Raw genomic sequence first — 14,596 nt, forward strand, 5'->3', positions numbered from 1 at the left:
GGATCATGAATGCCACAATCGGGTACAAAATCCTTTCGTACGACGTGCCTGACTCGTGTTTTCCATGTTCGATTCAGATTCTGTACCACGCGTTGTTATAGTTTAAAGGGTTAAGGAAAATTTCTGTTGCGGAGGAAACGTTGCTATACTTTGACGAGTTCTTTGAAAATTGTTGAATAACACATATTTTTCTATAAAAAAGATTGTAAGTGAACGCAAATTTCTATGTGAAAGAAAATAAAAATTTTAAATCAATTTACAGTCTACCCGCGTACGCAATTTTTCGAAAATTTTGGGAGGAAAGATGGAGTTTTATTCTAAAGCGATTGGAATAGCAAGGGTTAGAATTGTCCGGTGTGCGGTATGCGGAAAAAAGCATCACGATCTTTGCACGTGCATCCAGCGCGGCAACATTATTAAATTTTTCTGTGGCTTTCCACTGTGCGGTGCGCAACGTGCCGGCGACCTTTGCAGCGTGCCGCGTTCGGATATAAAAGTTAGTAAATCAACGTTGGGGAAACGCTTTTTTTCCTCCGCTGAATAGAAAGTTTTATGCGTCATGCGAAGCATTGACGTCTATTCACGTGTAAATGCCGCGAATTTGCGTAATTGTTCTCTCGATATTTTAAACATACCACCGAGGAATTAATCGTCCATGAATGTCATAGCCAATTCGTCATCAACCAATTCTTTCCGTGTGTAATTGCCTGTGACAACGGATGATTTAATTTGTCAACAGATTTATGATAAACACATCTAATAAAAAATATTTTATTGCTAAATGATTATGCTTGATAAATGTACAAGTTATAGTATGAATTCACAATTTTGTGTACCATTAATGCAAAATTCTCAAAGACACGCCTTTCGTATATTCCACTTATGTCTGACTACAAACGGATAATACCACTTACTTACTTTCTAGACTCCATTCACTCAACGAACATTTTATTTTCTCGATAAACGTACAGATTATAGTATAAAGTCATCGTAGTTTAATATTCTAAAGGCATGCCTTCGTATAATTTCACTTATGTCTGACCACAAACTGATAATACTACTCGCCCTCTTCCCAGACTTCACTCGTTCAACGAACCTTTTTCTTCGCGGTCAACAAAGACAAACGTATCTTTCTTCCCGTTCGTTACTCGTTGCCCAAGGTACCCGACTTTTTCAACGTCATCTACCCAGTGTATAATTAACGTAAACGCGTGTCCAACGATTAAACCGTTACGTATACAAACTACGCTCCGTTCCTGTTCGTCACGGTCCGCGTCCCAGTTGTATATTCAGCGTCGAAGCTGCAACATTCTCGTTACCAGGGGAGAGGAAAAAAGGGAGGAGGAGAAAAAAAAAATCGTTAATTTTTTGGTACGTTTAATTCCAGGTCCGGCGGGTCGGAGCATCGCAAAATCGCCGTGACCCTTTCCATACGATTTCCATACGAATCGCGCAACTTCGGAACTGGCTGTTCCCAGCAAACTGAAAGTTTTAATTTTCGAGCGTATTTCGCCGCTCGCTCCTCACTTTTAATCGTCGCGCTGAAAGCACCGTGTCCATCATCAACTCGAATTTCGACCCCGATTGCGAATCCTTGTATCCTCGAGACGTATTTAGATTTTCCGGATTATAAAAGTTATGATGATAGTCTAGTGGCTTTAAACCTTTTCCAGGTCGTAGTACGGTTCCGATGAGGATTATTAATATTTATACGTAGTAGTATGAGTCTGTTCTACGTTGCCAATAATGCGATCTGTTTTGTCGATCGAGTATTCTACTTTACCAACAGAATACTCTACCTTGCTTAGTCTTATCAACAGAGTACTGTATCTTACCGACCTTGTGCACCCATTAGATAAAAAAGAAAAGAGGAAATTAAAAGTGCGAACCAACCAATCGTGAATCTTCGACAACCATATATCAGCCATGTACACGTTGGTAGCACACTTTCCTGCAATATGAGACCTTTCTACGACAGAAACGATGCATAACGGTGGACCTAGTGTAGAATTCTGTGGCGTGCCCCAGTAGGAAGGACGCTTCGCAGAAAATGTCGAGCTAGGATTATGTATCTGTAACTTGTTGCGAGCGAGATGTAAGATACGCTCGAAACAAGTTTAAACCAGCGTCGTTTATACCTATACTACCTAGCTCGGCCAGCAACAAGTTCTGATTTAGAGCAGAGCTTGATAAACTGTGCTCCGTAGACGCGAATGATTTTTAAATTACTTTTGACCAAGCTCTCAGCGTGTAAAATACATCTTAACGAATAAAAATTGTACCGATGTGATGGCCTTATAAAAATTTTCATCGCGGAATTTCTGTCCTAAACGGAACTTGACGCGCGACGTTTCACGCTTCTTAAGCTTCGAGGAAGCTGGAGACTAGGTTTTCTCATTTTCTTTGCCGGTAAATCGACGGAGGTCGTATTTATTATCTCGTTAATTCCCGTCCTGTGGCACGGGATAGCGGGTGCTTCTCGTCCACTTTGGTGACATTGATTTACGCCGCATTTCCGAGGCAATAACGGCGGCCCCGCGGCGAGCGAAATTCTGCCCCGACATCGGTGAATTTTGCAACGAAGCGCTGTCGCGGGCCGAGCTCATAAAAGAACACGGTTCGAGCCGAGTGGCTGCGCGTTAGATGAAGCAATATTGGTGAAAAATGGCCCGCGATTCCAGATGGAGAAGAATGCAAATGGTGACCGCGCGTGTGAGGTAAATTGATCGTCTCGAGAAGCCAGAGTATCGTAAACATTGGCGTTACCTTGGCTCGTGGTAAGAAATATGTCACTGTCGCAAAATGCTGAAGACAATAATCGAGCGTGATGTATCGGAAAGCTTCGAGATCATTTATTTAGACATCTTCTTTAAATAAATATTTCTAAATAATACAATTATACTGAATCCAAATGGGAAAATATTTTCCCGTGTAAAAATAATTTTTATTTGGAATTTCTCTTTCCTGCTTCTTTTAATGCCTCCCTTTCCACATTTTATATTTAAGGGAACAGCAGTTTCAGGAACGTCAGCGCCAGATAATATGCAACTTCTTGCGATCCAACGGTATGCAGCATAAGTTGAAATTTACAGCTTGTCCAGCGGTGTGTTCGCAATAATATTTTCCCTGTTTTCAGCGGTTTCCCGCCCCGGTTTCTCTTTTTCAACGGAGAAGGAATAGACAGTGCCAGGGAGGGAAATTTAATATCGTTCGCGGTACAATAATTTCCAAGAAGGGTATAGTGATATTACGATGATAATATGATATTATCGAGAGTCGTCGAATGGCATTAGATTCATAAGAAAATAATTATTCTTCCAACAAAGCTTTCATAACTTTCATAAAACGCTTTCATATTTGACGAATTTAATTGATGTATAAATTCAAAAATTCGTAGACAAACTGAAATACGTATACTAAAATTTACAGTAAAATTATATTTACTTACATTTCCTTCGCAATGCTCAATTATACATGAAAAGAATATTTGTTAATATTCATTATTTCGTGTTTTCGATAGTAATACCTCTATGAAGAACAAAAAATTCAATACCATTGTAGTAAAGAATAAAGCTGAATAACTGAATATCCAAAATGATATATTTTACAGGTTGCTGCTACCTTAAAAAGTCGGTGAATTTGCAATCCGTGGTACGAGAATTTATCTGAATTTTTCCCGTGCTTCCGCGTTTTTTTACCAGAGGCAGAGCAACAAGCGTTTCAGCAAGGAAAGTTATTTTTCGAAATACCTCCATTTTTGTACCAGCAATTTCCTCGTACACGACGATGTCAATTACGACCGGTACTGTATATTAAAAGCAACCTTTGACCAGCGTATGTCCCCACTGTTTCCAGTCGCTATTGCGTTGCGCCGGGATTCGCGTAATTTTAGAGCACGGCGTGAACTAATTAAAGTAATGAACAGCCGAATTTGCCTAGCGTCAAATGAAATATTTCAGCGGTTGCTTCGTCGCTGAACGCGCTCTTTCGAGCATCGCAGTGTAAACGATAGTGGACAGTGCATGCAAATTAAATTTATTCAAAGAGCCGATATGTACGAAGCGCCAATTCAAGCAGTTCTGTTTCAAATTCTCCATTTCCACGCTATCGTGGCTCCTTTCCACGAAATCACGCAAATATTCTCGCCTGGGGTTGGGAATATGTGTATTAAATGCAGGTGGTGGATTTTTCTAATAGTAGTTAATAACGTGTTAGGTCAGTAGTTCTGAAGATATTAGTAAAACAACCTTATTTTAATTAAATGCTTGCAAAACTCTGACACTAAACATAAATGATACTCGGTGCAGTGTACGTAGTAATATGATACAAAGCAGAAAATGGTTAAAGTGCAAATAGGTTTCGGTTATGATTCGTTAAAAGTTCGAGAGGTCGAAACGTATAGTAAATGTTTGAAGTTTGACGTCACCTTTATACAATACTTGGAGGTCACTTATTCTCGCGGGTTCTCAACAAATTTCCACAATATTTCGTTTTATATCATATTACACTGGACACAGGTACACAGTGGTAAATATCAACTGCTCTAGGGTGCCCTTTGCGACACGAGTGTCCGCGCGAACTCGCGTCACCTGACTTTTATGCACTTCAATATGGAGTCGAGTCATACCAGCAGTCAAAGTGTTAATCACTCGTCGACGGGCGCGTCAGGATCGAGCATCGAGCCTTCAGGAACGGTGGTTGGCTTGGCGCGACGACATGCATAATCAGCAGGCGAAACGGACAAAGCTCTGCCCGCGGGAGTAATTAAAAGTCTCGCAAACGTGGTCCTCCGTCCCGTGGAAATCTCATTTGCCGCGATTCCAGCCAACAGATGAGTCTGCTGTTCGGCCCGTGCATCGGTCAGTCTCATTTTAATGAACGAACGCGGCGCAGGGAGTGGAATTGAAAGTAACTGAGGCATTGTGTCACTCTAGTTTCGATAGAATAGTGTTTTTTTTTTCTTTTTTGAATAATCCGACATCGTTGATCCCTTTTCAAAGGGATCTTTTCCCCATCAACTTTGCAAAGTTTCGAATCAACTCGTTAAACAGTTTTCAATCCATGAAATTCTGATTAATTAAGAGGCTTCCATCTTTTTTCCATAGCCAAATTAGATTAAAAGTAAAACGTTTGCCCTATGCTTAATAATTGCACGCCATCCAGCAATGAAACAAGGACTAATTGGCGTTTAAATGATGAGAAAGATAACGATCCCTCATGTAACGGTATTAGTATAAATTCACCCAACAAAGCCCGTGTTGTTAGTACGGCTATCCAATTTCTCTCATTTCTCTCGCCAAACGCAATTCCACGGGCCAAAGGTAACGCAATTTAATTCGCCAGACAATTCGGCAACTTATTCGACGCCACGCGGTAAAAACACTCGCGAAACAACACCCAGTCCCGCGCGCGAGATAATTAAAATAACAAATGCTGCCGGGCAAATTCGAGCGTGAAAACGACCGGTTTGCTTGCTCTCGACCGGCGCGACGTCGCGGCCGCTCGGAAATCGCATAGAACCGATCTATTAACGCAGAGATGCGCAACGGCTACTCCGCGAACCTAATTCAAACATTCAACATCAAACATTCAAACAACATCATAAATGATTCGAGGAAATTGAAGATAAGTTGACGAATCTCGAGGTGTAATAATTAGACTGCGGATTCTTATGCCTACATAGGAAATTTGAAAATACAAAAAGTCTAATTATTACACTTCGAGATTCGTCAACTTATCTTCAAAGTTGACGAATCTCGAGGTGTAATAATTAGACTGCGGATTCTTATGCCTATATAGGAAATTTGAAGATACAAAAAGTTACAAAATGTGCACAGTATGCGGTAGTATAAAATAATATTGCAAAGAATAAATTCCTTTGTAAGTTCAGTCTTTGAAGGTGCGTTTGCAAAGATTTTATTTTGCATAGAGATTCTAGTAATAATACACACATTTTTACGAGCTCTTAACGAGCTTTTACACGTTTGGCTCGACTTATAAAGGACAAGGCCAAAGATTTAAAGTAAAAAAAAAAACAAAACAATGGCGATTATAGTTCTATTTGTTTCATTTACAACGTCGATGGAGTAAACGAAAAGAATTCCAATTACATGCAACATTTAATTTTATTCGTCCCCCTTGGAGACAAGGTTACGTACCACTGCGTTGAAGCAACGCGCTGATACACAGCCCAGCGCATTCATTCCGTCGGAATTGCACAGGAAACGGACCTTCTACGAGGTTCACAGTCTCGCGTAATTACGTTACGCAGTTTTATGAAAAGTATATTCTTTCGATGGGGGTTGGGGGGTGGGGTGGAGGCTTCGTTAATCGTACGGATATTTCGCAGTATCGTGTATTCCGCGCGCGTATTCATTCTTCAGGAAGGTAATTGCACGCCTGTTGTGGAATCTCGCCGTCGTTTGTTTCGGGACACTGAAATATACTTGCGGTTGTACCGTTTGCGTTTCGTATGGTCCACGATCGCAGAATAGCGTGTAACCAAGTAAGAAACCTTTTTCGCGAGTGGTGAAGGGGGCATACCGACGATCCTCCGTTTTCTGTATTTTCATTCTTGATTGCTATTAAGTATTGTAGTGTTATTATTCTTTTTATTAAAAATACGTATATTTATATATTGGTTTTAATACTCTATTAGAACTATTATGATCTTAAAATATAACGATTTAGGACAAGTAACGCGTCTTAAACAACTAGCGCGTCTCGACAACTTGACAACTCCGCTCAACTCGACTCGACTAAAATTGACTGCAAAAAAACTTGCCTTTCGGCTGGAACATCCCCTTTTAACCTTAACCCCTGGCCCGTGGGTTTTTCCCATCCCTCGCTTTCTCTCGCAATGCCTCCGTATAGTTTTCCCGACACTACAGTATTTTCTATCGATTTTAATTGTATGTTCGTTTTTCGGCTTGAAATTGCAACGCACAAATTCACGAGTGAGGATGGGGGGAAAACAAGGCGTCCCCGCAAGAGGAGTCTTTCTTCCCTGCGCTATTCCAACATTCAACTATCTCCTGAACGACTGTTTGGAGATATGAATTCCCTTACGCTAAAAACTCGCAAAACAAAACAATATTTCGACGCGTTCTGAACTTCCATTCTGGTTTAATCGAAAACGGAATTTCTGTTCTTCGTAGGACGAGCACGATCTTGTAGATCTCGAGTCGGCTCGATCCCACCGATATTATTTCTCGCGGGTTGATCACCAGCGACCCACCAGCCAATAAATCGTCCCTAATTTGCTTTAAGCACCTCCTGGACTTATCTGCACCAACACCAAAGTCGCTGGATTATCTCACCGACTGAGTCTCTCTTGCGGCAGTCGATATTGCCTGTTCCAAGCTGCGCCGCGGTTATAAATTAACTTTAACGCATACCCTGGCCGTCTGATCGCATTCGAGAACCTTGGATTCGATATTTAACGGGCAGATCGATAGGACACGTTGGTCCAGCATCCCTCGGATTCACTTTCATGGAACTCGATGTGTGTTGCCTAATTTCGCTGCGTGTATGAAGGAGCGTACAGGACATTCGTTAAGAGCTCGCGAACTCTAAAAGGAATGCGTGAAAAATGAATTAATATGTTACTCAAAAAAACCAAGCTCAAAAATGTATAAATTCGCTGCTGTCTAGAAAATTTAACCAGTTCTTCCCGTCCATTATATTTTACTATTACAAGCAGCTTACAAGTTCTATCACGGTGAACGTTCGCCTGCGTTCTTAAAGCCCTTCCATTTTGCACTCTAATGTGTCCTTAAATCGCCCATAATACATTTTGGTCGGCTAGAAGCGAGAATCCTCGATAAATCGACTGCTTTAATTTGAATTGATGACTCCCTACTGAGGAAGAGTAGTTTGCAAGGCAAGCTCCCTTGAGTACTTCATAAACTTCATAAAATTGTTGTACTATGATCATTCGATCGCTGGCAACGTCACAAGCTAAACGAAATTTACATGTCGAGTGTTAATTACGGAATTAGAGTTGAAATTAATTTACAATAGCCCCCGGATGCGAGAGAAATCGGAAAATAAATTCATCGACGTTTCAGCAGATTAATTCGTAATTCTCGAAAATGTACCCCAGATGGAATTATATATGGTCATTACTTCTACAAATTTGTATGTCGAAATGAAATTTCATTTAAAAATCGCGATAAATCCGCGGCTACGTAATTTTAATCTGTCGATATCAATGTATCTGAATTCAAACAATGAGACGTCACGAGAGAAAAACGTTATATTTATTTTTCAATCCCAAACAGCGGGGATTTGACGTGTTGACATTATTTACGATCGAACGCACACTGGTTGAAAATGTATATTGATTTTGCAAATGATAATCCGGAATGAAAATTCATTCCTTCGATGTGAAATGAAGGGAAATTATATTCGATTCGAAACTGCTGAATAGAAACTGCTAGAATAGATTTGTACTCTAGTTACAATAACTTTCGACGTACCGGTGCGTCGTTACGTTATCTAGCACACATAAGTCAGGACGCATCGGTGCGGTCCGTACTCGTCAAAGGGTTAAGAGCTCGCGAGCTCTTAGCAAATAAATGTTGTATTTTTGTATAATCCAGGAGCAGAAAGCTTTATAATCGAACCTTTTAATAAAATGAATGGAATGTTTCGATAAAATGGCATTGTTATCCTATGCCTCGCTTTTGCATGGTAAACAAAATGTTTACTTACGAAAATAATCCTAGCTGAAACAGAAACATAAAGATTCCATAACATTCTTCGTTTCTTCGCCCACTGATTGATTATCAAAAAATGCGTTATAAAATTGATTCAGCACATAGGTTTCCCCTGTCGTCCCAATTAATTAAACAGTGAAATGAGTATAGAAAAAGTGTCTCGAAAGCCTCCAGTTTGGTAATTAACAGTTTAATATACTTATTTCCAAATGAGCCCCTCACCGTGGAATATTCGACGCATCGCTGACCGTTGGATTCCCATTGCGTTCTCCAAATTCTACGCAAGCTTTGATTAAAGCGATTCAGAACGCATCCTCGTGCCTTTCCGAAGCGTGAGCGTAATAAATTCATAGCTGGGCTTGTATTGATTTCAGATAATGGGCAAGTGGTACGTGGTGGAAGTGTTGGAGCACAAAGTCGACCCCCTGAAGCCGGTAAGCGGATCGTACGTCATCGATTCCTGTCCGATTGTTAAACTGCGGGCACACGAGTACTCGTCGCTGAGGCTTTTGTGGACCGAGGAGGCTGGAAATCTCGAGTACACTTTCCGGATACCGGACATCTCCAGGAAGCCGGGCGTCTGGATCTCCAACTCTCAGCAAAACGGTAACTCGACTTCCATCGACGAAAATCGTGAACCGGAAACGGTGAATCCAGAGATTCCGTGGACCCTTCGTGCGTCGCGATGATATCCAACCGTTTTGGAAGACGCCCTCTTAGGAGAACAAATTTCCGTGTTCACGATTTACGAGATGACGAGTTGAATGAATAATTCTTGTTGTTTAGTGAGAAGCAATCACATCTTTATTAGAGATTTTTTGTATTATCGTTAAAATCGAAGAACCATTTTTGTATTTATATCATAATTGTACACAACTTTATTGGCGATAGATACAAATACAAATGCAGTGTCTTATTTTGCTACGTATTTTTATTCAACAGAAATACAGAAACGAAATTTTTAAGACAGGAAGCAAACGAAAGATTTGGTCGTGCAGAGATCGTCTGAACTTGGGAGGAAATTAGAAGCTCGCTATTAAATCCTCGTTTCGTAGGTTCTTTGAGTCGTCGGTGGCCTTTGGCGAAGAAGAATGTCGAAGATCTTGCGAAATTCTTTCGAAAGAATTTCGATTCTTAACCTGGCGCGGCTTCTCTCGTCTCCTGCAATATTCTTGTTTGATGCTTGGACGAAGCGTAAAGTTTCACGGTCTAGAGAATTCGGGGAGGAAAGACAACAGAATCGTTTACTAAAATAAATGTTTTCTGTTCCCTGCAATTCGTACTCCTCGGCGTCTGTAAACGTTCCTCGCCTTCGTTCGAAAATATCTGGATAAATCTTGTTCACTTTTTGACTGCTGAATTCATCAGTGGCGTAGATCTATCCTCGATTTATTTAATCAAATAATTTCCTTGAGATTCTCATTGAAATTCTAAATTTAAAAATTCCTTTGTTATGTTCAACTAAAAAATTTCATCAAGACACTCGATTGGAGAATTTCATCGTGATTTTTAATTAGCAAATGCCCTTTATTCACCCTCAAAGATTGACTAAAACTTGTTAAACACGCTCCACTCGATTCCTTTGTTAGATACGAAGTAGAGTGACTCAGTCCTTGGTCAGACCTAATTCAGTCGCAAACCAGCTTATCCCCTACGAAACCAACGAAGCCTAATCCAATTCTTGCTTACAATTAGAGCCACCGCGGATCGGATCCCCTAAACTTGGTTACACCAACTTCGTCTTGGGAATTTTCTGTCGAGCCGACTGCTTATTCCTTCGCTGTCTCTACAGTGGTCTTAAACGGCAGCTCTTAACTTGGGTTCCGCTCTGTTTCACCTTCCATTGTCCTATCGCGTTTGCACAGCTCATCGATTGCTACTTGGCAAAGCTACGTCAAACTCGATGAATTGAAACACTGTGATAACTAACTGACATCTTGTCAGGTTCTGTCTTTAACTTGACTAATGATATCGCTCTCGATGCTCGAATGAAACAATGACAGTGTATATAAACTTTTCGACTTTCACGATATTTGAGAATTAAGTGTCTCCTATCTTAAACGATCGAGTGAATATCTTTGAAGGTTCAAAGGTCTGTTTCTCCGCTCTAAATCCACCCTTTACTTTTCGATCGTTACTTCCAAACATTATATTTCTTGTTAACGAGAAAAATTAAAAACTATCGCGGAGTCCAAAAATAAATAAAAATTTGCTTCCATTAACTAGAAGCTTTCCTTTTCCATTTATTTTGTTCCTGCGTCAATCTTCGTTGGTAAATCTCTCCCAATGAAAAGGACGTGTACAACTTAAAGTGGCAAACAATTCAAACACCTGCGTTCCTTTATGTACCAGCAAACTTTCGTTAGAGTTCAAGTGTCACACTTCACGCTGTTCCCTCGTAAGTTTGGCCTTGGTTCAGCTTGTCTGTTCTTAATCCCTCGCTCGTGCTGCTCGACGTCTTCGCGGTACATTCCCATCGCCAATAATTTTGAAGAGAGCAAACACGCTCCCCACAAAGTTTCTCAAAGTTTCCAGTCTCCGCGCAGACACGGGAACTCGCCTATTGAAACGTTCCATCTTTTCGCATATTTTGTCAATTATACATCCCCCACGTTTATGAATTATGCATTTTCAAACTGCGTTTATCTTAAGCCATTTTTGCTCCATGGAATTAGTGGTAGGGTCATTTTTAGAGAAGAATTTTTCATTCGACTCCGTCTTGGAAACTGGACGGCTACTTTTGTCACCGATTTGTATAACTACAACAAAATATTTTCTTATTCCCCAAGACACACTGAAACATTTCCTAAAAGGAAAAGTCACGATTTGAAATAATTCCCAAAGGACCAGTTTGACTACCTGCTCTCCTCTCATTCTCGCAAGCATCAAAGCGGAAACGGTACGAACGCAAAAGATCCCGGCTGATTCGTCGGCGGATGATCGTCGAGGGCCAGTTATCCGTGGAAGTTCGCGTTATAAACGGTTAATTAGCCGTCTGACTGGAACAAAGTAGGGACAAGTCGTGGTGATTAAAGTCTGCGGGGCGGCGGACGGCAGCGATCTTAATGAATTCCAGGTATTCCGGCGTGATTATCGGTTAGCTGTCAGCGAGATGGGACCACCGCAGGGTCGGTTTCGGCTCCGGTTCCATCCAATTACGAATGGGGAAACCGGGGGATCGCGAGGGCGAGCCGACAACGCGATCAGGGACGCGGAAAATAATTTTTCAAAAAGCCTCTCTTTGTCGTTCGCCGTTTTTTAATTCCGCGATTCCCATTCTTCGACGTGCGGATGCCACGAATCCTCGCACAATGCATCCTGCGAATCGGGATCTCTCGAAGCTCCTTTCAACTTTCTCCTTTTCCGATTTCTGGCTCGAGATTCGTCCTATCGAGTTGTGTTCGCTGGTGGTCTCGCGACGTTTATTTCACGAGCTGCCAGTGTTCGAGAAATAGGGTGACGGGGAGAAAGGGTTCGTTTCGAGGTTCGATTAGGTGGAGGAATAAATTGCGTCCTGGTGGATTGGAAAGAGAACGAGGGATGAATCGCGTAAGTTCGAGGAAAGAAACGAACTCGGAAGACATTAATAATAACGTGTCTACTCAAGATAATAACGCGTACAATCAAGAATCTTTCTTTAAAATTTAAATACGTTATTTATTAGTTAGACTGGAAAGTAATGTCGTTTCTGCGAATGCCAATACTTCTTTATCATTTATCTGCTCGTTGTGTACCAATTGATTTGATAAATATATATTCAAATATTTGTAAAGAAATACCCAATTTTAATTTAACTCTCTATAGGGCAGATGGTATATTGATAGAATTTTTACGTGTTCGTTGTTCCAGTAATAATTGAAAATAATTACGCGATATTGTCATGCAAAACAGGATTGTACATTTTGGATTGTACATACATTTTTGCCGTTCTTGTTTTTTTTTTTTTTTGTTTACGCAACGCAAGCAATATCCCGATGAAACGCGCAAAAAATATCATTTTCTCTGTTAAAAGCATCCGACGTATTGTTTTCCGCGTGCTTTTCAAGCATTATTAAATAATGAAAATTCGCGGAATTTTCTGCTGGCCCTCGCATTTGCGTTACCTTGCGTTTAAAAATGCGAAAATTTTCGAAAGGGGAGCAGTTGAAAATTGAACCCTGGACGAATCAAAATCTAACGAACACTCGCCGAATGTCAATCCTCCAGTTGCCAACTCGACAACAAAAATAGAATGTTTTTTTATTATACTGCAAGGTTTGGTGAAACTTTTTTCTTCCATCTCTAGCCGTTTTCAAATTGAGAGTCGAACATTGGGAACATCTAACGAAATTTTTACTGTACACTTCGGTATGATTCTGCGTACGGTGTCACCCCCTTGTAGGTTGCGTCGCAATTGCCGGGTCATCCTATGAAATAGTGTAAGGTTGACAGTGGAGAGCGATGGGAAAATCGAAAATATAACGCGGTCCAACGGGTCGGTGCAATTAATTTCGCGCCATTACACGTCAATATCCGCGGGTTAGTGACCATTTACACGGTCGTAACAGTCTAATGGACGCCGATGTAATATTTGCGATGGGATGTCGCATCGACGTTATTGCGATTGGCACGTACCAGACGCGTGACAATCATTTTCCATACTAATAACGCGTTACGTTTTATCCGCAATACGTGCCGACATTAGCGATAACGCAGTCACGACATCGTTTTTAAAAGCTTATAAACATCCAATAATTTCTGACACATATCACAGGATCATTCGCGTACACCGTTACCATCACTGCAACACGAGAAGCTGTAACGATGTACAAACTGAGCTGATCATTTATAGGTTGTTCGTAATTTCGGGGCACTACCATGATAATAAGGACAAATTCAGTTTTGTTCAGATGTAGCGTTGCACGTGATTTGATTGAATTATGCAATTAGTAGTAAATCTAGTTACTGATATTTAAAGTGAGAAGAGATGAAGGTATTGCAAGCAGTACGTATTTAAATAAGGCTTTTATATATAAATGCTTTTGACCGTGTTAAAACGTTTTTATATGTAAGACATTTATATATGTATCATTGAATCAATTGAAATTTGATAAATCAAGATTATACAGACTTTCTTATAACTAAATGGGCAATGAACCATTATAATTTACTAACGAAACGTTACTTATTTACTTTAAAAAAATTGGTAAATAAAACTATTCCCAATTATTTCGCTATTTCAATTTCTTTCCAACATGACTATCAACGCCTGCAAAAAAAATACCTAGAACAACAATCTCCAAATCACGACTACGACACGTTGCTCACGTAATCCACGCGTGACGACCTCATAATTCCGTCTCCGCGTATTCCTAATCAGCGGCGTAAGTACATCGCCAACGACATAATGGCGCGTAATATGACAGAATTTCAGCGGGGGAGACACGGCTGGCATTCCCAGCCAGCCGTAGACAATAATCAGGCCCGATTCACTGATTTCCGGCGGGTGAATCGGTCTGAGCCACGAACGATCGCACGTAACCCCCGATTCCGAGACCTGAAGAGACGTTAACGTCGCTCCTCGTAACGTCTGAAAGTTGTCACACGTGGAACTCGAGAAATCAACTTTTCTCGAACGTGAACTCGCAACTCCACTGAAAACTCCAAGGGAAGGTCTTCGATAGCGAGTGGCTACTTCGAAGGAAACTTTTATAGGAAACCTTTAAAGGTCCAATTCCTGCCCACGTCCACATCTACACACTGTATGCCTCAGAATTTTGTTTGGTGTCCAAATCCTAGAGCTTATGAATAGGTACTTTGACGAAAACCTTTACAGAAGACCTTCAAACGCCTCACTTCTGCCCACATCCACGACATCTACACACTCTATGCTTGGT

At 40.8% G+C, this 14,596-nt stretch overlaps 1 protein-coding gene across 1 annotated transcript in view; it reads left to right on the forward strand.

Annotated features, from left to right (window-relative positions):
• The window catches only part of LOC128873434 (uncharacterized), a 77,030-nt gene that overhangs the window by 57,340 nt on the left and 5,094 nt on the right, over window positions 1-14,596 (forward strand). The window contains exon 3 of the mRNA XM_054117020.1: window positions 9,095-9,326. Within this exon, the coding sequence (XP_053972995.1) occupies window positions 9,095-9,326 (232 nt within the window). The remainder of the gene's footprint in view (window positions 1-9,094; window positions 9,327-14,596) is intronic.

The sequence above is a fragment of the Hylaeus volcanicus genome, chromosome 3 (genome assembly GCF_026283585.1).
Source record: "Hylaeus volcanicus isolate JK05 chromosome 3, UHH_iyHylVolc1.0_haploid, whole genome shotgun sequence".
Taxonomy (NCBI): Eukaryota; Metazoa; Arthropoda; class Insecta; order Hymenoptera; family Colletidae; genus Hylaeus; species Hylaeus volcanicus.